The sequence below is a fragment of the Leuciscus leuciscus genome, assembly GCF_965113295.1.
Source record: "Leuciscus leuciscus genome assembly, chromosome: 16".
In the NCBI taxonomy this organism is placed as follows: domain Eukaryota; kingdom Metazoa; phylum Chordata; class Actinopteri; order Cypriniformes; family Leuciscidae; genus Leuciscus; species Leuciscus leuciscus.
The window spans coordinates 30114631-30136553 of NC_138740.1; the positions used below are offsets into that span (position 1 = coordinate 30114631).

A 21923-nucleotide genomic window follows, 5' to 3' on the forward strand; every position below is an offset into this window, starting at 1 on the left:
ATACATCTCGTTTGCAGCTGGTCATAACAGCAAAAGGGTGTTCTACTAAGTACTAAAGATGCTTGCCATGAAGGGGTTGAATAATTTTGAGACTGCAGAAGTCATAATAAGCCTGCGGAGCGAAAATGTTCTGGATCATCCATCAAGATGGATTGACAGAGGAACGTAAACAGGTGAAATTTGACCAATTAGAGGATTTTTTTACTCACATGTGACTTGCACAAACACATTTTGGTACGCTTTGAAATGTTGTCTTGTGAAAGTGAACTGAACCAAGAAGAAAATGCAACATTGTAACAAATTAAGCCCGTTTATGAACGAAGCAAACGATCCACTGGTCTGAAAACCCTTAGATCAGTTTACAATTGGATACAAAAATAATCTAATTTGGACTGACAGTGTGAGAATAGCCAGAGAGCCCACATACTTTGCAAAAGCTGATCTTTTATTAAAGAAAAAAAGAAAAGAAAAGGAAAAAATGTGACATCTGGTCTCTTTCAGATTTAAACTTGAAATACTGTAACGCATGCTGCTTTAATTTGTTTTGGCTTAAAGATATACAGAAAAGTCAAGAATTTCTTGTTTTGAAAAGTTCAGATTTTGTGATAACAAATACACAGCATACAGTGTGTTTTTAGTTTGGGATTCTTTCATCCATATATTTGTTTCAGTAATTTTTGTTTAATTTTAGTTTTATCTTTTTATTAGCGAGCCATTTTACATTGAGCTGTATAGTTCTTAAACCTTGTGTTGTCATTTGACCGCAGATTGCTATCAACCTTGAAAATTCTGTTTTTTGCACACACAGTCAATAATCCTGTTCACCTTTAGTTTACTTTACTTGAATCAGTTGAGATCAGTCAGTTGAGAGTGTCCTCTGTCTCAGAGTCGAGACTTGTTTTGTATTTCCCTTGGTTCCCTTCTCATTTCTGCTTTTTGCACAGAGTCAAGTACTGAACCAAGTCCCCCATGACAAAGTCGCCCATCTCTATGGTAACGGTGTGCACTGTTAGTGTTCTTATGACACCTGAGCGGCTCCGTGGCCTTTAACACGGGAAAATGGGACAGTGATTTGGGCGTCTGGGGTTTCTCTAGTGCTGGCCAAGAGAAGAAATTCCAAAGCAAACAGATTTTTTCCGACTCTTGCCTTTGTCTACAGGCTATTCTCAGAATGATTTAGCCATTTTTGTCATTTGTTATACACGTTTTTATATTTATACACTTTACTTTTACATCTGCACATAAACGTATCACTCATCACTTTTTTTTTTTTTTTATCCGCGCCTGGAATTGAAATTCATCCATCTGTGTTCGAAATGAGTAATGTGTTGACGAAGGCAAGAATGTCCAGTCTCAAAAGTGGTGTATTGTTTTATCCTAATCAAGAAAGCCAAATCCTTATATAAACATTAAATTAGAGGCGACGGGGAATCCAGACACTGTAATTAAATACCAGAGAAGACTGTTTTCAGCTGCAGAACGGTCTAAAGAAAAGGAAAGGAAGCTAAATAACTGTTCCAGAAGCCAATGAATGAAAATGCTGAGCTTGTAGCAGTGACTTTCTGGCTGAAACCCAATCTACATACTTATACTAATTACTGAAATGACTAATTAGATACTTGTTGGTGATTTTTAAAGTACACCTTTTTAAGAATTAAATAAGCTAACATGTCAGTATTGGGATGCTATGACATCATAAGATTGTTTCCAAATTATATAATATAATTGGTAATGGCAGTTCGGGATTGGAAATTGGGATTAGACCATACTTAAAAACAGGTTTTGCGTTTTATTTTTCCCCCTAGCACATGCAAAAAATGTATAGATTTTGTTATTTTTAAAATGTGAGACTATGCTTAGTCGATGTGGGGGAAAGGTGTCTGCTAGTTTAATAAACCAGCATGAAAACACCCACTAGACCCTTACGGAGAGAGTAAGCCACCTGGGATTCAGTCAAATCAGCAGTTCCTAGTCACACGGCCTGCTGTTTTTGTACAACACTTTCTGTTTTTGGTTTTCTATTTTAAGTGTTTTGTTTTCAGTAAATTCAGGAAAATTCTGTTGAGTTCTTAAAAAGACGACTATGATGACATTTTCCCTCGAACTTTGTGTTTGTTGTCATGTAAAAGTCTTCATGTGTCCTTGTATGTAAAGTCGATGTAATCTCTTTCAGGTGTCAGGTGTAAAATTCCATATGGGAAGAACGTAACCAGTTCTATACGTTTGGAAAAGTGTATACGTTTTATATACACCGATGAGACAAAACATTATGACTGCCTGCCTAATATGCTGTTGATCCTTCTGCTGAAACAGCGCTGACCTGCTGAGGCATGGACTCTACAAGACCTTGACGGTGTCCTTTGGTTTCCGGCACCAAGACTTTAGCAGCAGATCGTTCAAATCCTGTAGGGTGCGAGGTGGAGCCGCTTGTGGATCAAACTTGTTGGTCCAGCACATCCTACAGATACTCAATTGGATTGAGATCTGGGAAGTTTGGAGGCCAGAGCAACACCTTGAACTCTTCATCATGTTCCTCAAACCATTCCTGAACAATGTGTGCTGTGTGCATTATCCTGTTGAAAGAAGTCACTTCCACCTGGAAACTCCATTTTCATGAAGGGGTGTACCTGGTCTGCATCCATGTTTAGGTAGGTGGCACATGTCCACATGAAAGGCCGGACCCAGGGTTTGATTGGACAGAACATTGCGGCACACTCCCTCCACCAGTTTGTTGCCGTCCCACAGTGCATTCTGATTTCATCACTTCTCCAGGTAAACGGCACACGTACATGGCCGTCTGCGTGATGTACTGTAAAAGAAAACGTGACTCATGGACCAGGCGACCTTCTTCCACTGCTCCAAGGTCCAGTTCCGACGTTCGCATGCCAATTGTAGGTGCTTTTGACGGTGGAAAGGGGTCATCATAGGAACTCTGATTGGTCCGATCCTCCTTTAACCATCATTAAAATCGCCGGTTTGTCCCTCCTCTGACCACTGTTGGTAAATTCTCACCTCTGCTGACCAGGAGCAACACACAAGCCTCGCCGTTTCAGAGTCATCAGATCTTTATTCCTGTCCATTTGTGCTTGATCCAACACATCGACTACAATAACTAATTTATCACTAATCATCTAATCTACTCAGAACTTGACATGTGACCTTGTTAGGAAATGTATCAGCATTTTTCGCTTCACCTGTGAGTGGTCATAATGTTTTGGCTCATTAGTATGTAGTGATAAATGAATAATTCGAATGTGTGTTTTCCTTTAAACGTACAGTGAAAACACAATATTGTCCTTTACATAATTTTTTTCTCATAATAGCTTAATGATATTTGCACAATCCTATATTTACCTTAAGTTTCATGCTATTAAAAAGATCAAATTTTACAGTATAGTATAAGCTTTATTGCAAAATATGTTCAAAAGTACTACTATCAAGCATACTCTTTTTGTAAGATTCTTATACAACTTTTCCATATGGGATAGGGGCTTAACATGCATCTGACCTATTGTTTGATTCAGTCCCTCATTGTGCGTTTAAATGTTCCTGTTTGGTAAGATAATGAGTTTTTCTGTGCTAATCCTTAATTTTTTTATGGCTTCCGTTCTTTGTCTCCCTCCAGTTTCCTGACCACTTTTCCAACTTCACCTCACCCAGACCTATTGCTCTGAGTGTTAGTTGAGTTGGATGGGGAAATGCAGATACTATTCTCAAAAATCTGCCAAATCAGTGCAAATATCTTTCCATTAATGTTTGTACAAAAATACAATATTTTCTACTTATAGCTTCACATTGTTATCTAGGTTGGGTGGGTACATAAATTGATTAAATTGTACTGCAGTAAGTTTTTTATGGTACTTACAGCGCAACACACATAAATATATTCCACACAATACTGTTACATAACAAATTATGTGTGTATTTGTGTAAGAATTAAACGCTGGGCCCTTAAGCTAGTAGCTTATCTCCTTGGGAATTATTTTCCCAATGCCAAAAAATGACAGATTTATTTCTTCATTATTTAATTGCCTGACCAGCCAAAGGAAAGTTTCATAGTAAAAGATGAGGAAAAAAAGTGATCTATCAGTCTTGTAAAAATATAAATCCACTGTTTAATAAATGTTTTTAATGTTAATCTTTCCTAGTTTTTGATTGTATAAACTTTTCATTTTCTAAATTCAACAAATCTTAAGGTCTTGTTTTTGTCTCTTTTCTTTTTTCCTCTTTAGCGATCCGTATGTCAAACTCTCCCTATATGTCGCTGATGAAAACCGAGAGCTTGGCTTAGTACAAACGAAAACCATCAAAAAGGTGAGTTTTAGTTGCACTCAGCAGCTGTGACATTTAGGTTTTAGTTTAATGTTTCTGAGAGATTTTAGGATGACTGAAAGAACTGAAAGTGAGGAGATAAACAAGTGATTGTTCAAGATGTTAAAGCCACTAGGAGGAGTACTTCCATAGACCGGTGCCAATACTTGCATGAGCTTTCGTAGTTTAATCAGGCCTTGAATAATATGATACAACAGTATCATTTTAAGAATTCAGGACCATGTGAATGTATGCAAACTACTCAAAATGAGAGAACTTTATATTTGCATTATTGTACTGTGAACTAGGCAATAAAATGTTTATTTGTCATGGAAACAATATCAGTCTTTATACTCTTAAAATAAGTGTAATTTTCTTTATGTAAAACATAATTATCTTATATCTTTCTTTTGATAGTGAAGTCAATTATAACCCAGTCATGTTATTGACAGGTTTCATGACATTCACTGTCACAGAGTGCTTTATTTGTGTATGCAGTGACGTTAATGGAGTACTAATTCATACTTCCCTATTTATCTGTTTATCCTTGGAATGCACACACAAGGAAATAAACAACGATGCCCAGAGAAGTCCTTTATGATAACGTCACCAGAAATTAGCAATTGAAATGAGCCTTGGTGTTACATTCACAGACCTCTTTAAAGCAAACTGCATGCTTTGTTTTGATGCAAATGTCTTATAGGCTGTGGAGTGCATTTGGTTGACTAACAGATAATGCTTAAAAATGTGTTTTTTAAGGGCAGAATAAGATCGTTTTTATGAATATTGTTCTTTAGAAAAAATATTTAAGAGATTCTGACTTGGTGAATGTAATGAAAAAAAGTCCAGATTACCCATCACAACAAAATCAAAATAAATAAATGGTTAAAGACAACATTAAATCAAATGTCTATTGTTTAGTATTGCTTATTACTTTAACATTTTAACATACAATTATGATTTAATTAAATCAGCTTAAACACTTCACAATAAGGTTCCATTTGTTAACATTAGTTAACAAGAACTAAAAAATAAAAATACCTTTAAAGCATGTATTAATCTTACTTAGTAAACGTCAACATATACTAATACATTATTAAAATCAAAAGTTGTATCTAATTTTATTTTATTATTAATTTAACCTGCTTTAACAAGAACTAACAGTGAACAGTTGTATTTTATGTTAACAAAGATACTTTAGATAAGTATAAAGATAAGTACTTTAACAAATGTATTGCTCAATGTTAGTTAAGGCTAGATAATGCTTTAGTTAATGTTCATTAATAGAACCTTATTGTTAAGTGTTACCAATATGATGATGATGATGATATGAGAACTGGGAGAAAAAAATGTGTTTATTAATTGTAATTTATTTATTGAAAATGTCATTTAAAATAATGTCACAATTCAAAAAATAGGCTTGATTTTTCTTAAGCAAAATCTAATTTAGCCTATTTCTTTAGATTTTTGGGTGAAATATTTCTTAGACATATTCTTGAAAGGTTTCTTTTAGACCACTGAATGAAAACTAAGAGTTTGGTCTCAGGCAGGCGATAAATCGACTTGGCAAGTCAGTCAGCATTTGGGTCCATTCAGTTCCATTAAGTCAGTAATCAGAAAGTCCTTACTCTGAAGTCTCCTGTGCTGTGACTGCAGACTTTTCAGGTTATTAATAGCTGACAATGCACCGCTGTGTGGAACATAATCCTCCTCAATCCTCAGGTCTCAGTGTTGACTGATGCTTTAAGCATCCTGCTTTGATGAACTAGTCTGGGAACTCAATGGTCTGTGGCACAAAACAGCAGAGTATCTTGTCTCATTGAACAAAGACGTATGTTTGTGACCAATTTCATTTAAGTGTAAGTGTAAATACTTATTATGAAATATCTACGTATATCTTTTACTGTAGGCCTATATGAGACATTTAGTCTTAATTTATCACGAATGCACTTAGTAGGCGTATTACAATTAAAAGTGTCAGGAAGATATTGCACTCATACATTTTTATGGAAATGTAATAAAAACAAAGCAGGGAGTTTTGAGTGTCATTATAAATAGCAAAAATTGCCAATTACAAAAATGTGAGGTTACACAATTTTACCTAAATGTAAATTTCATTAATAAAAAAAATAAAAAAAATGTTGGGAAAAATGATGCACCTTATATGATAACATATGATAGAAATTCAGGATTAAAACAAATCCAAAATGTGGCAGAAAGATTTTTTTTTTTTTTTTTTTTGACATTTAAATATACTGTATGTAAAATAGAGGTTAATGAAGCTTGCTCATTATTAATTGAAAACCATAATTGTTTCCTAATTCAGTTTATTATTTAGTTAGAGTTTACATAATCATAGTAGGTGTGATGCCAATTAAACTGTTTTTAACGACAAAACTAGGTTTACAATAGGCAATTACCTTTTGAAAACTTTTAGACAAAGATAGATTAGAGTGAATTTGAGTTGCAGGCTATGACAAGATTAGTCTGTTAGTCGGGAGGTGACAACTGCATAACCTTCAATAGACATGGAGATGGATTGACTAGAGGCTGTTTGGCCAAGAGTAAGAGGAAGTCAGCCTTGTCTAGGTTAAGCTTAAGGTGATGATTGGTTATCTATTCTGGAACGTGAGAGATGCAGACTATGAAGAAAGTGGAAATGGGGGGAGATTATAGGATCTAGAACGGAGTGTCGTTGGCATAACACTGCTAAGAGAAACCATGTGGTTTGATAACGGAGCCACAGATAATGCCATCGGCCTGAATACAGAGCCCTGAGGAACTAGTAGTTGTGGGAACAGTAGTTGAGCATTTGATGTGTAGAAAATGACCCTCTAGTTGACTTGATTTGGTTGTATTACCAAGTAGGATAAAAACCAGGCAAGCAGTTGACTGTCGGACACAGTGGGCATGTCAGGAAGAATCAAATCAGAGGAGAGAGAATGCCCTGGCTGCCATAAGTGATTTAGTCACTGTAAGGAGAGAGAGGTTTTCAGTTCACCACTATGACTTGCTGACTTTTACAATAAAAGAGATGAGCAAAGACATACAGTAAGATAATGAATCAGAGTTGGCGGGTTTATTTAGCTGACAATGAAATTATGTGAATCAGTTCAAACTGTTTGTTTCAGTGAATCAATTCAAAACTCTAATTCAATGATTTGTTCAATCATCACTCAAATGTCCTTGGATGACTAAAAAATGTTTAACTTTGAAGTAATAAATGTAGGTAAATATTAGTGTTTACTGTGTGCTGTTATATTGATGCATGTAATAAAAAGTTTGTAGGAGAGAAACATTTAAACATGTAAGAGCAGTTATATGTTGTTAAAAGGCTGAAAAAAAATACTTTTTTAATTTTTTTTATAGCTGTATCGGCCAGAGCTTCATCACTTTGTTCTTCCTGTATAATTTACACCTGGGTGTATTTCTACGCTTTAATAACCCAAAGTATTTTCACAAGCTTTAACACGTAGTTCACAGACCAATAAAGCAGACGTATTTACAGCATCCTGCATGCTTGTGTGTGCGAATCATATCAGTTTACACGTATTTGTATGTTTATGACCCGCCAATCATTCATTTCTTGTGCGAATGTCATTTTATTTGCGTCTTATTTTAAGTTTGAGACCACTAGAAAATCATCTGAGATTCGACATCCAAGTAGGATTAGGATTGTTAAAAACTGAACACTGTAAAACTAATTTGAAATGGAACCATTCTGTTGTCTCTATGTTCTCTATTGTCTCTTCTATGTTAAATCAATTAAGGTACTCATCTTAGGACATTTAAATTAAACTGTCAATCAATCTGCCATGTCGACTTAATGATTAAGTTCTTCTTCCACTTAAAAGGATCGATACCAGTCAAGGGCCGGTGCACTCTCTCTGTCTGAATTTCAGCACCCCCCCTCCCCCCCCCCTCTTTCCCGCCTTCTATTTATCTTTCTCTGTAAGCTACCATAAACTATTTTATTCAAGTATAGTAAATATTAGCCAAGGTCTCCTGCTCTAAATTTCCTTTGTGTTGTAAATCTCATCAAGATAATGGCATGCTAATCACTGCTGTTAAAATAACTGGATGAAATGATCCACTCCACATTTTCCAACATAATCAGGATTTTTTGCAAATTGGTAATTGTGGAAAACATGTTATAGTTAATAAAATTACCTGTTTAATTAATTGTTCATTAGTGTTTTGAAAGGTTAGAGAAAAAAATCTGAATCACAGAAACTGTTGAAACGCATAAATTAACATATTTGGTTCTTTTTCAGACTCTCAATCCCAAATGGAATGAGGAATTCTATTTCAGAGTAAGTTGCTTTTTAAAAAATTTTGGGTTATCAGAATGTTTATAAGCCAAACATGGCTCATCTAACTCATAAATTCACCTGCTGGGTTTTGTACTGTGAGGCACCCTGCTAAAAAATGTATCTGCAATTTTGTTTTCTTTATTAAATCTTGACTCTGTCCAGTGCTATCAAGAAATCAGCGCTTTGTAATATATCTCGGAATGCACATCTGTTATTATACCTCACCTTTCGGCACCTCTACAATTGTAATAATCTATTATTAGAAGCAGCACATAATTTTGTGTGACGTCAATGGGCGGAAATGTTGCTCGTACGTAAAAGAATCTGGTGAAAGATTGTGTTCCGTCTCTGCAGAGCTGCTTCGTTTAGAAGTCCATTCACACGGACGTGATTTATAGGTGCTATTCTAAGCCAATGATGATGACCCCAACAAAATGGTTTTATATCTACATAGCAAATGCCTGCTTTGTATGGTTAGCTGGCTTGCATGTGACTGAGAAGTGTTTTTTTTTATAATTTTTTTTACTAGCTATTGTATTTTTGGTTTATTAATAGAATTTCTTTGACAATGTTGCTCAAAAACATTTTTATAACTTTGTGTTCTCTCTTCTGTCATGTCTGCAGGTCTGCCCACAAAACCACCGGCTTCTTTTTGAGGTGTTTGATGAAAACCGTCTGGTAAGAACCACCTCCACCTGACAGTACATGTCAGTCAGAATTGTAGCAGGCATATGACATTACTGGTCCTATTGTGTTACATTTAATAGATACTAATGGCATGATGATCGCTCCTTCTCTTAAATGTGTGACATATTGTGACCTATTGGTGTTTTCTGTTACTACTCTCTAGCTCTGCTCCAAAATCTAGTAAATTGCCTTAGTTAATTTCTATATTCCTGACTGCACTGTTGACAATTTTTGATTATTGAGTCACAGCCTTGCCACAATGAATGCATGCACATTTAAATCTGATGTCTAGCAATGTGATTTCAGGACAACATTCACCAGAAACTCAGATTTTGAAATGCTTATGATGACAGATGTCATTGCCTTCACTTCACTGTGATTGGCTGCCGAGTGGCTTTTTTTCATAAAGTTTTTAAAGTTGTGCATTTCTTAACTTTTTGACACTCTCACTGTTTGCTCCTCTGTTTTCAATCCCACAATCCTCCATGCAAGTTTTGAAAATAGAAAACACTCGCTTATCTAGCCAGTGTACTAAAATCGTCATAAAACATCGAAATTATACGCTTTATATGGGCAGCAACTCACAATACAATATTTTAAAATTACATGACAAATTAAATCAAGCAATTTTTAACTCTATATTTTCATATTGAATGTAATATGACTGTATTTATAATTAGCATTTCTATTGACTTTTCAGTGAATGAGACAGTGCTGCCTTAGCTTTTAGTGACTGAAGAAGGCAACATATTGCAGCTTACCCTTTGAGAGCTCATGTGATGCCTTAATTTGACATGTTATGCTTTCTAAGTAGGCAGCTCTCTGGGTTTTGGAATAAAGCTTGTGTGTTCTCCAGTGCTCCAGTTCTCACTTTTTCTCCTCATAACAAAATTATAGTCTGAAAATAGCTTGCACCTCTCAAATGTATCTCCAAAAGAATCATTAAAACGGTCTAAAAAATGACTGCTTTAGTTATTTTACCTGCTCTGAAAGATAGATACATTATTAAATGATGTATTAATTGTGTAACAATGAAAGAAATTACACTGTTATGTAACTAATGTCAGTGCTAAACCATTCATTAGTGTCCCCATAGCAACGATGCTCAGTTGGTTTGCTTGGTATGCAGTTACCTACAGTACAAACCATTTGTATTTCTAATGGGGTGATGATGTGGAAAAAGAACCAGTTTAGAGTTCATTTTTACAAATCCGATTGACCAGTTTTTCTCTAGGAACATTTTTGTTCCCAATTTGTCACAGAGTTTTTCATATTGTGAAGAATTGTGAAGACTTTTTTTGTTGTCTGAATATACTAAATCTCTAAAAATTTGGTCTATAGTAATTGTGGTTACACTTTATTTTAGGGTTCAGTTCTCGCTATTAACTAGTTGCTTATAAGCATGCATATTACTAGGATACTGGCTGTTTATTAGTACTTATAACATATTAATGCCTTATTCTGCATGACCTTATTCTACAGCCCCTAATCCTACCCAATACCTAAACTTAAGCACTACAACACCTACCTTACTAACTATTAATAAACAGTAAATTACGAGTTTGAGACAAAAGTCGTAGTTAATAGTGAATGTGTTCCCCATACTAAAGTGTTACTGTAGTTGGTAATGTTTTGCAAATTAGTCATGTACAGGTAGATTTAAAGTACATTTAAAAAATATTGTAAATAATTCGGAGAATCGTATCTGTCGCATTTACAGCACATCGATTCATCCACTTCTCCCGAAATACATGAAAGTAAGTGGCCGGTGAAGTGGGAGAAGAATAGAGTCCAATCCCAATTCTATTTTATACCCCTTCGCCTACCCCTAACCCTTCGCCTACCCCTAACCCTTCGCCTACCCCTAACCCTTGCCCCTTGAAACAGAGTGTCAAGGCGTAGGGTGAAAATATTCCCCTAAGAAATGGGACACCACTACTACACCGTTACATGTCATTATACATCGTCGCTAGCGCATACGTCACAGGAGATGCGCCAATGTTTATTACAAACTTCCAAGATGCCGTCGTCCGCTGTATTTTTTGTATTTTTTGTATTTTTCTTCTGAAGTTTGCTGAAAATAACGAAGATGACGATATCTTCGACGCCTAAAAGCTGCGTTCACACCAAACGCGAATAGAGCGTCTGGCATGAGTGATTTCAATGTCTGGAGGTCTTGCGGCGCGAATGAGGCGTTTAGTGCGGCGCGGTGGATGCGAATTCACCTCATTCGCGCGTCCACTTCGCTTCAAACTTTTGCTTTTTACACGCGTCATATTGTTAACGAACTTTAACGATTTTTTTGCAACTGTTTCTTTGAAGAACATGACCGTAAATATGAACACAAGATTGAATGTGACAAAGAAAATGATTATTGGCAGTCATGTTGCCTCTGTAGCCGGTGTATGCAGGTACATTTCTCATACCCCTTCGTTTGAAGTGTGGTCCCGAAAAATCTTCGTTTCAAGGGCTATCTGGCCCTTCCCCTTACCCCTACCCCTCCAACCAAAAGAGAATTGAGACAGCCCTACCCCTTCACGTGCACACGCAAAACAGAGGGGAAGGGGTAAGTGAAGGGGTAAGGGGTAGAATTGGGATTGGCCCTAAATATTATAGTTACCTAATTCCTACACAATGTGTATCTGATGTAAATAAACACATTGTATAGATTGTGTGATGCACTGAATGGTCTAATCACACCAGTGTGATTGAACGTGTCAAAGGGTTAATATCTTTTAAATGCACTAAATTGCAACTTCATCATTACAAAAGTGTAACAACAAATTTATTTAAATACATGACATGCAAGTTTCAATAGAAATATATTTTAGGCAATTTGAGCTGTTTACAGTGCAACTACATCTTTCAAACCAGTAGTTCTCAACTGGTGGGTTACAACCTACAAATGGGTCACAATAAGGTTGGGAACAACAAGGGAAAGATGCTAAAAGCAAATAATAAGCCTTATTATCTTTGAAAAATAAGTGTTTCTTCCCCAATTTTTTTTATGTATGCACATTTTGGTTAATTTTCTAACATATACCATTTTGGTGCTTTAATTATGTCCAGTGTAGAATCTGAGGCTGAAACAAAACCAGTTGAGAACCACTGAGTGCATTTTATAGCTCTGGATCTGAAGTACAGCTAATGTCACTAAGTATAGCATTTGGTTTGTGACTGGACAGCGGGATTGTTCTCTGTGCTAACTCTATGATGGATGTGTTGTGTGTGTGTGCGCATGAGTTGTTGCAGTCCACAGGGAAATGGTTGTTGTCTCCCCTGTGTGATGAGTTTTGGCCGAGTTTCAATGCAGAGCTGAGCAGAATCTGAGCGTCTTCCTTATATGTCTGAGGGAGAACATGGATGGTGTCCCACTGACTGAAGACCGATTTAATGATTTTCACGCTTTCTCACGTACATTCTCTCTGTCTATTTCCATCGCTCTGTTATCTTTTTCTTTTCTCCCCTGTGTCTTCTCATCAGTAAAGTTGTGTTTCTTTGCTGTTTTCCCAGTTTCTGCTTGTCTGACTGTCTCTTGCTTTTTCAGTAAGAGCAACTCTGTTATTCCACTTTCTTTTGTACAAAGCATTTTGTATCCTCAAACTGTTTGACAGCTAGCTGTAATTAACTCACAGCATGGTGGTTCCCAAGTTCTAGTACCGATTGGTGCATATTTTACTGTGATCCGAGGAAGACAGTTGAGATAATGGCTTCTTTTTATAGTTAAGATGTAGATCGATGGGTTGTTCACAACAATTGATAGCACATTTTGTAGATTTACATTTTTCTTCATTCCGAAAACCGCTGTCATGGAGACACATAACCATCCCTGAGTCGTGTGGGTGAGTGAATGTGCTTCTTGAAAACATGCCAGATCAAAAAACACCCGTTTGCCATCATTCAGCCAAATGTTTACTATTAAGGGTTATGTAATGTCTCAGGTAATATAAAGACCATTTCTTTAAAAAATAAGTGGAAAGTCATTATATGTGTAGGTAGCACTGTAGAAGCCCTCTGTTGTAATTCCCAGAATGCTTGGTGCTGTGAAACTAATTCTTACGCCATGATGTCTCCGTTCTTTGTTCACAGCTCAGCCACTGCAAGGCATGTGTGCCCTCCAAAACAATACCTCCTTTAGAGAGCGCCCACACATTCACAATCAAGGCCTTTCTTTCAGTAGGAGTCTGTCTCGGTCACTCCATCCAATAAGATGCTGCACTGACTTCACGGTTTATGACGGTCTGGTGTTGCTGCACAAACACACTCTAAAGTTGTTTGGTGTTTACTTCAGTATTAAGCTATCAGACTTGTGATTTCTGGATAGTGGACCATAAAAACATTTAAAATGTTACATGTTGATTGGTTAATTTTACATTATTGTTAATAATTTTCTAATTTGAATTACATGGATACAGTTGTTGACCTACAATATATTCCATTCCATTAGTGATATACATGAAGTCTTTCACACTCCTGGCAATTAAGTGCCTTTGCCCTCTGTTTCTTCTTAGACAAAGCTCTGTCTTTGTGCAGTGTCTCTTCAAGTTTGAGTACGGACAGTGTAGTGTCATCTCTCTACATGATGTGGGTTTTGCACATCGGCTTTAGCAACTTATTCAGCCTGTCAGCAGTCTGGGTAAAATCCAAAACATTATGATATCTGCATATCTGTTAGCAGAGGGTTCTGGAGACTGATCTAAAGATTCAGATTTTATGGATGATGGTTGTTGTGCAAAAGCAAATGCCAGCACGAAAACTTAAAATTATTTATCCCAAACAGATTTTTTGAAAGAGAAAAAATTACACAAGCTTGTGGCTTATATATGATACATATGGCTGTCAGTGATTGATCATATTTTAAAAAATTCCAGAAAAGGTAAAACACGTTTTATATATATTTTTTTTCAGATTAACGCAAGGGCGGCGTTTTCAGATTTATCCACCTTGGGACCCGGTTTCAAAAAATAGCGGTTTCAGTCTCCGAAAACGCCGGATCCGTGTGGACGAAACGCCAATACGATAAAAAATGTATACGTATACAGCGAAACGCGTCTCCGTGTGGACAGGGCCTTAAACTAAGTACAAAGTAAAGTAAATTGCTTTGTTGTTTTTGTTTTAGGAGTGTAGATTTTTTTTTCTTCTTTTTTTCTTTTTTCTTCTCTAGTTCTAATTAAATGGTCCCTCGGCTGCATCCTGAATAATTGTCTCTGTGTTGAAAGAGAGTGACTGTTGTGGTTTAAATCTTCCATTTGAGTATTTAAAAAAATAAAAAATTTGTGCAGCGGAACATTTTAGCCATGTCAGCCCTTAAGAAGCTTGATGGGAAATATTAAATGTCTATACAGAGGCCCCAACATAAAAAGATGTAGTATTTCTCCAGCAAATGTACGTATTTCTGAGAATGTCTGTAATGATAGTGGTAAACCTCTAATCCTATTTATTAGGTTTTGTGTGCATTGTTTTTGTGTTGTTTGATTGTTTTTGGAAGTATGGATAAATTCTTCTTTAACAGCTTGAGATATGGGTCACACCATGTCCCAACTTGGCTTGGCCCAACGTGCCCTGTGTGTGGGATGAGCACAAAGAATTATGAGCTTGTGGAGAGTGTTTCCTGAGTCAGCTGTGATCCCTCTCTTTCTCATTCCACCCCCGGCGGTCTAGTTCCTTCTGACAGATCAGTAGCAGCTGAGGGAGTGCTGTTTGGGTCTAACCGGGAACTGGGGGTGGGTGCCATCTGGATCATGTGACTTTGGCCACCCTACCCTCACCTTTGCTTGTAAGAGCACCAGGCGTCCTTATCCAATCACGCCTGGAATGCAGCTTGCCACTTGGGCTATTTCTGCTGACTGTCGCTATCGAACTGCAGCTCGAACAGTTTGACACATGGGATGTTTTTTTTTTCTTTCCCCCGTCTCCCGTTCTTTCCAGATCCCTCTCTCTCTCTCTCTCTCTCTCTCTCTCTCCCTGAAGCTTGTGGGTTGAACTTTTAAGCTCCCTGGCAGCGCTTCATTGGTAGCTGTGAAACGAAACGCAGCCTCTGTCTGTGAGTAAGGGAAAGAGAGAGAAAGAAAGGAAAGAGGGTGGATGAGCAAGACAGAGAGGGAGAGCAAAAGGGGATCAGACACACTAAACGGTGGGTGAGACAGATCCAGGAAGAGCTGGACAGAGACAGATCAAGGCAGACAGGAGAATGTCTCACCGGCTTCGGTTATATTTTGGATCTGGACGCAGTAACACTGCACCAGAGTTTGAGCAGCTGAATGGGACTGTGGAAGACAGAGATGAGAGAGGCTATAGTGGCGCAGGGGCCATGATGTTTCATGTACAGCCGCAAAACGGAGGACTTGTCGAAAGCCCGGAGTCGGGTTCAGTTGCTTTTTCGGATGCCTCTCTAAAGCGAAGCTCTTCCATGTTCATCCCACAGCTCCAGAGTCAAACTGAACCACGGACGACCAAGAGCACGTCTGTCCAGATATCTCTACAACGCTCAACTGCATCTCAAGAAGATGCATTACCCTTTGATCCACCTCCAGGGTACCCTCAGGATCCAGCTCCAGCCTACACTGAGCCTGATGAAAGTTGGCTCTTACCTCCACCTCCAGCTTACCATAGAGTAGAATCCACATCCTGCCAAAATGTGGAACAAAGTCAACCAGGTACTGAGCCGATCCAACCTAAGAGGCAAGTCTTTTGTGTCCGGCCATGTGATGGACAAAATGGTTATGCTAATTTGGGTGTACCCAATGGAAGTCCTCAAGGGATTACCATTGGAGGTTTCAGTATTCGTAGAAGATCTGCAGATGGCTCCGATCCCCAGGAGTTTAGGATCATGCCATACAGCGAGGATGGACAGAATGGCCGTTGGTCTGTCCTGCAAAGCTCAGACAGAGGTCCTGGCATGCAAAGACTGGTATTCCAGCTTCAGCAGGACCAAGGACGGCACCCGAGCCCTACTTCTCAAGCTGACATGAGTGACTTAGGCATTACAGGTTCTAAAGGCAGCCGCTTGGTGCGGTATCCTCGGATCCGTCTTGAGAGGAGCGCTTCACAACCATTGCAATTCAGAGGAGCTCCTTCACGCCTCGGATCCATGCCAAACCTTCATGCCCCGATCTCAGAAATGGAGACTGAAAGTGAGATTGTTGAGAACAGAGCTCAAGGCTGCACATTCAAAATTAGTAAGGAACAGAACTCGCGACAGCCCAAGTTTAAGATCTATTTCAGCCAGGGAGGCGAGCACAGCCCCATCCATGCACAGGATATTAGCTTTGGAAAGGCGCCTACCTGCAGCAATCCACAGGTAATTACAACTGAGGGTCTTAAGTTGAGTTGAATATGAAGTGCTGATTCATTTTTACGTTTAAGGCCTGTTTTATTAACATGCCATTGTTTCATTACCCAAAGAATGCAGTTAGGTGAAAACCTCGCAAAGTGTGTTTTAATAGTTTTTAAGTGGCTGGAGAATGGGAAAAACAGATGAAAGAAGAGGTAGCAGGAAAGAGGAGGTGGGATCAGGAATGACTTACCCACATTCTGGGAAGTGAAAATTCCATGAAAATTGGGGCCAGGAGCAAGACGTAACCACGTCTTTGGTTTCCCAACAAGCATACAAATTCTTATACTCAATATGATATTCAGAAGTGGAAAATATACAGAAGCTAAAAGCATTTTCAGATGTAGCTTCATTCATAGGGGCATGTCCACTTGTTTTTTTTCCTTCTCTTAAGAGGAGCTTGTTCTATCTTTAGTCCCGTGTCAAGTGTTGTTGTTGGTTTTGAAAGCGGCCTTTCTCCCTTGGCCTGGGTCACTGTTCATCTCTAGTAACAGCTGTTCTGTGGTGATTAAGGTCTAATATATAGTTACACATACTGCTTTTCTTAGTTCCAGTAACTTTTTAAAACAAAGATTTTACAGACCTTTCTCCATGCATAATAGTTAGATTAAGCTCAAGGCTTTGTTTGGAGTTATTTGCTTCTTAAGCATTTAATTATTTTTTATATATGCCACATATAATTAGTTATTCTCTACAGGTTACCATTGAGATTCGAAAGCCCCTTCAGTGATTCATTCCTACTCATGTTAGATGCCAATTCATCATAGCAGTGCTGACACACTTTAAGTGTCACCAGTCGTTACTAGTACTAGAACTAGTATTTATCATGTACAGAACTCATAACAGCATCTTTCTGACGGAACGTGGAAAGTGGGACTTCACAGCGATAACATTTTGGAAGGTCTTGAGTCTCTGAGATGTCCACATTCAAGAATCTTCCGATTCCGCAATCAGGAATGTCACACACACATACCTTCCCCAATTTCCGTGGTAGCTATCGGCAGCATATGTATTTCCAGTACCTGCTCAAAAGTCTTACTGGAAATGAGTCAGTCAAAGAGCCAAATGTTCCAGCAGCAGAGTTCATCAACTGAAGTGAACCCCTCTCACACAGATCTGTTTACTTTTTGCTTTCATGATTGCTCTTTTGAATTCCTCAATCATGTCTTTTGATGTATCTTATGACATTTGCTGAATTATCTCTGAAGGTAAGGCTTGTAATACCTCATAACTTGTAGAGTTCTTGTTTACAAAGACTATCCACTTTTACATTACAGATCTGTATCAATACTACTTTTTAATAAGATGCTTTGCAGAATTTCCAGAGTTCAATAGCTTTCACATAACTATATCAAATTTCAGTCATCATTTATTGCATTTGTTCCCTGTGGGGTGTATGGATTTCCCGTTGACTTGCCAGTGCTCAGGTTAATACATGCAACTGTTTGCTGTCTCACAAGTTTTAGCAAGCATGATGAGGGGATGTGGGGGGAAAATCTCACTTAAGTCTGCTGTGGCAGCTTTCTTGCAGAACTCAAGATTTAGTGCTTTAAAAAGCCTGTGTATGCTCAGAGGTAAGAGAAGAACAACTAGAGAGAATGAAAATGAGATTTAGTCAAGCTCCATCAGCATTTCCTATTGCTGTGGTGGTACCTTACTGTTGTGGCTCGGAAAGGAACCCTGTTGCTAAATTTGTGGGGGCTCCAGTCTTATTTTAGCACCTCTGAGTGTTGCAGATCAGTTGTCGGAAGTTTTTTCTTGGGTCTTATTGTCATAACCCCTGACCCTAACCTTTGCAAACCTTAGCTACATGACCTAAGTAATGTAGCTAATGTTTCATAAACAAGTTCTCCTTCTGGTAAAGAGCACAACATGGTATTCCATGAAATTCCGTTAATTCCCCCATGGAACAGTTGGTTCTTACGTTCCTGCTGTCTTGATTTCAGCTTGTTTTCTCTGTTTCTGCACATTTCAGCCTCTTTAACGGCTCAAGTCAACTGCTAACTCAGCTCTGTAATAGACGATGACTAAGCAAATATTTATTTTTAACACTCAGACCATTGTGTGGGAAAAGGGTTTTCAGGGTCTTAAAGACATGATATCTTAATGGTCTCAAAGTCGCTGTGGTTAAAAGACATCAGTTAAATTTTTACATATTTAGAGCATCTTTTTTACTGCAAAATAGTTTGCTTAGTGACAGGAATATTTGTCAAGACATAATTCTTCTGCAGTGTGACCTTTAAGATTAAACTAGCTTATTGAGTTTCCTAGGTCATTCCTTCATACATTTTGGGTTTAATTAATTGCTTCATTTAGCTTCTGTTTGTGATTCACAACTGCTGTTGGTGGATTGGTGGCTCTAACCCCATTTGACTCAGAAACACTTAACATTTAATCAGAGGAATGTCTCAGACATGGTGGGTTTTCCATGATGAATAGGGGGTTGAGAATGTATTTGTGGTCCTGTTTTTCACTCACCACCACAAATAGTGACTCATACTTAACCTTTCCACAATAAATGAGCGTTGTTGTCCGAAAGCTACACCCATTCTGCTGCTCTGGTGCTGACTAACTGGGTGTCATTGTTTTTATAATTTTTTTATTTATTTTTATAATTTTTTTAAATTTATGATATTTATTTATTTATTTATTTATTTATTTATTTAAATGCATTGTATTTTATTTTATTTATTTTTATTTTTATATTCTCAGATATGCTTAATATTTTTTTGTTGTTGCTGAACTTTTTTTCTGTATGTATGTATGTAGTAGTTTGACCAATTTTGAGATCTCCGATTTAATCGGTATTGGACAACGTTCTCCCAAATGTGGTTCCCGTTAACTGCACCCTCTGTGTATTTAAAATATTTTACTGTTTGTCATTAATGCCATTTTCAATATAAAGCATGTTCATGGCGATTTCGTTTTTACAGATACATTCAGTGCCCTAAACAGTGTGCACCCCAGATTGCGAGGATGTGCTCGTCTTTGTTGTCTTAATAAGTTTATTCCACACACAGGCTCGCATTGGTCATGATCGGTCCAAGAATGGGCATTTCAACCATGGTCAGGTAATCTACTGGTCTACCCTGACCCAACTACCTGACAATTACAGCTGACAATCTCACAGTTTGGCTTATTGGAATTGGTGGATGGATTGAAGGCTTGTGATTGGCGGTTCATACATTAATACACTCCTTCTGACTTTTGACCCTTACTCATTACTTATCTGCTGCACCTCATTGGGTTGGTTGTCAGGTTTTTCCTTTTTAAAGTGACACCTTTGAAATGAACACTGCCCTTATTACTGTATTTCCTTTCTCTCTCTTTCTAATGCATACACATTCATTCTTCTTGGGTTATACAGATGTGTATTTGTCCTCATCTTTGTGGTTTTCATTGCAAAGTCCTGCTGAAGTCAGTCTCTGTTTCACAGCCAAAACTCTACATTACTATTTACACTTTTTATATTATTTTAATTTCTTCTCGCCCTCTCTTGTTCTTTCTCTTTCATATATAGACCAGAGATGACTTCCTTGGGCAGGTGGATGTGCCTCTTACCCATTTACCGGTAAGTTCATGTGCTCTTGTGACATTCAAGTAGATATCTGGTTTGCTTTTTTGGGGTTTCAGGATTTTTTTTTTGAGCTCTTAACTGAAAGGTTAAGAGATGGAAGTTATTGAGGGTCACATGACGGCAATTAAGCAACTCAAAATGTTGAAGCCCATATCCCTGTACGGAGTGGAAAGGGAATTGTTTGGAATGTAAACACACAGGCTGCTTCTGAGAGGGCTATCCCAACTAAAAAAATCACTCTGCCAAAAATAAGACGCACTTCCAGGGTGGCCCAGTTTAGCCCCTACCACAACATTATTCAGTATAATAATGTAATAATGTTTGGTCAATGCAGCATTCCATTCATGTTAAAATACATGTCACATAAAATACTTGACCACCTAGCTAATCACTTTACAACACCAATCGATTTTAAATCTTAGCACTGGCTAGGTTTATATGTCATCATGGACTGTTGTGTTGTCACAATACTGGAATTTCTAACTTTGATATGATACACTATCTTCTAGTACCAGTGCTTCTCAAATTGTGGTAACTTGGAACTCAAATTGGATTTACAGTCCTAAAATTGTATAATTTAAAGTGGTGTTTTCTGAGAATCCTGAAAAAAGTATCACCATTTCCACAAAAATGTTAAGCAGCACAATTGTTTTCAACGCTGATAATAATAAGAAATGTTACCTGAGCATATTAGCATATCAGCATATTAGAATGATTTCTGAAGGATCATGTGACACTGAAGATGATGCTAAAAATTCAGCTTTGCATCACAGAAATAAATTACATTTTAAAATATATTCCAATAGAAAACAGTTCTTTTAATTTGTATTAATTGGACTGCATTTTTTATTAAATAAATGCTGCCTTGGTAAGCATTAGAGACCTATTTCAAAAACGTAACAAAATGGTAATGTTTCCGAACTTTTGACAGATACTGTATATATGTATGTGTGCATGGATTATAATTGTATATGTAAATATTATTATTCTATCTTAAAGTGTTATTTTTTCAATGCATATTATTTGTATCATTTTCAAACACAAATATGTTTTAAAATGTAAATATATGTTTTTAAAATAGTCTAGTACAGTAACTAATATTTTTGCACCATAACACAGCCTTTCATATACCTTATTGCTTCAAAACAGTCCAAACCACACGAAAGAAGACAGGTGTTGGCAAGCTTTGCGCTTGATAAAGTCATTGGTTTTCAAAATGGCATTTTGTTCCAGTTAACTTTTGAGCAAGAGATAGTTTTCTTGCAGTGGACAAGGACATTTAGGAAAAGATTTGGAATGGAACAACCCTTGTTTTTGTTTGAAACTATTTCCAGTGGCTAAGTGACATTTCTGTGCTGGATTGCATATTTAGTCTCGCACACGGAGTCTGGTCTGTTTTCCTTGCGGCCGCCTACAGTACATATCTACTATTCACTTCTGCATGGTTGCAGTCCAGACCACTCGCTCCTTTTATGCCTGCTCTTATTGCTGAATATTTAAAAGTGGTTTCCTATACTTGGATCAGACATGTATAGATGGATATATATTTCCTTGGAGTGTTTATTTATTAAGATACCTTGCAGATTTGAGTTCTTTCTGGTTTTGAAGTCTGAATGCTTTTCACCTCTAGTTTGATCTAGACTTGCCAAACAGGAAAGCTCTCCCGTTTTCCTTCAGGGCCTCCAATCTTTCCTCACATAGT

General features: G+C 37.5%; 1 protein-coding gene across 11 annotated transcripts in view; it reads left to right on the plus strand.

Annotated features, from left to right (window-relative positions):
* The window catches only part of nedd4l (NEDD4 like E3 ubiquitin protein ligase), a 79745-nt gene that overhangs the window by 21348 nt on the left and 36474 nt on the right, over positions 1-21923 (plus strand). For 3 of the 11 annotated variants that reach the window (XM_082140343.1, XM_082140348.1, XM_082140351.1), the window contains exons 1-3: positions 14410-16611; positions 19665-19715; positions 20165-20215. In XM_082140343.1, coding sequence (XP_081996469.1) covers positions 15502-16611; positions 19665-19715; positions 20165-20215 — 1212 coding nt within the window. In that variant the 5' untranslated portion in view covers positions 14410-15501. Of the gene's footprint in view, positions 1-4232; positions 4315-8585; positions 8625-9248; positions 9303-14408; positions 16612-19664; positions 19716-20164; positions 20216-21923 lie in introns of those variants that run through there. The other 8 variants (XM_082140352.1, XM_082140353.1, XM_082140346.1 and 5 more) reach the window with 5 other exon arrangements.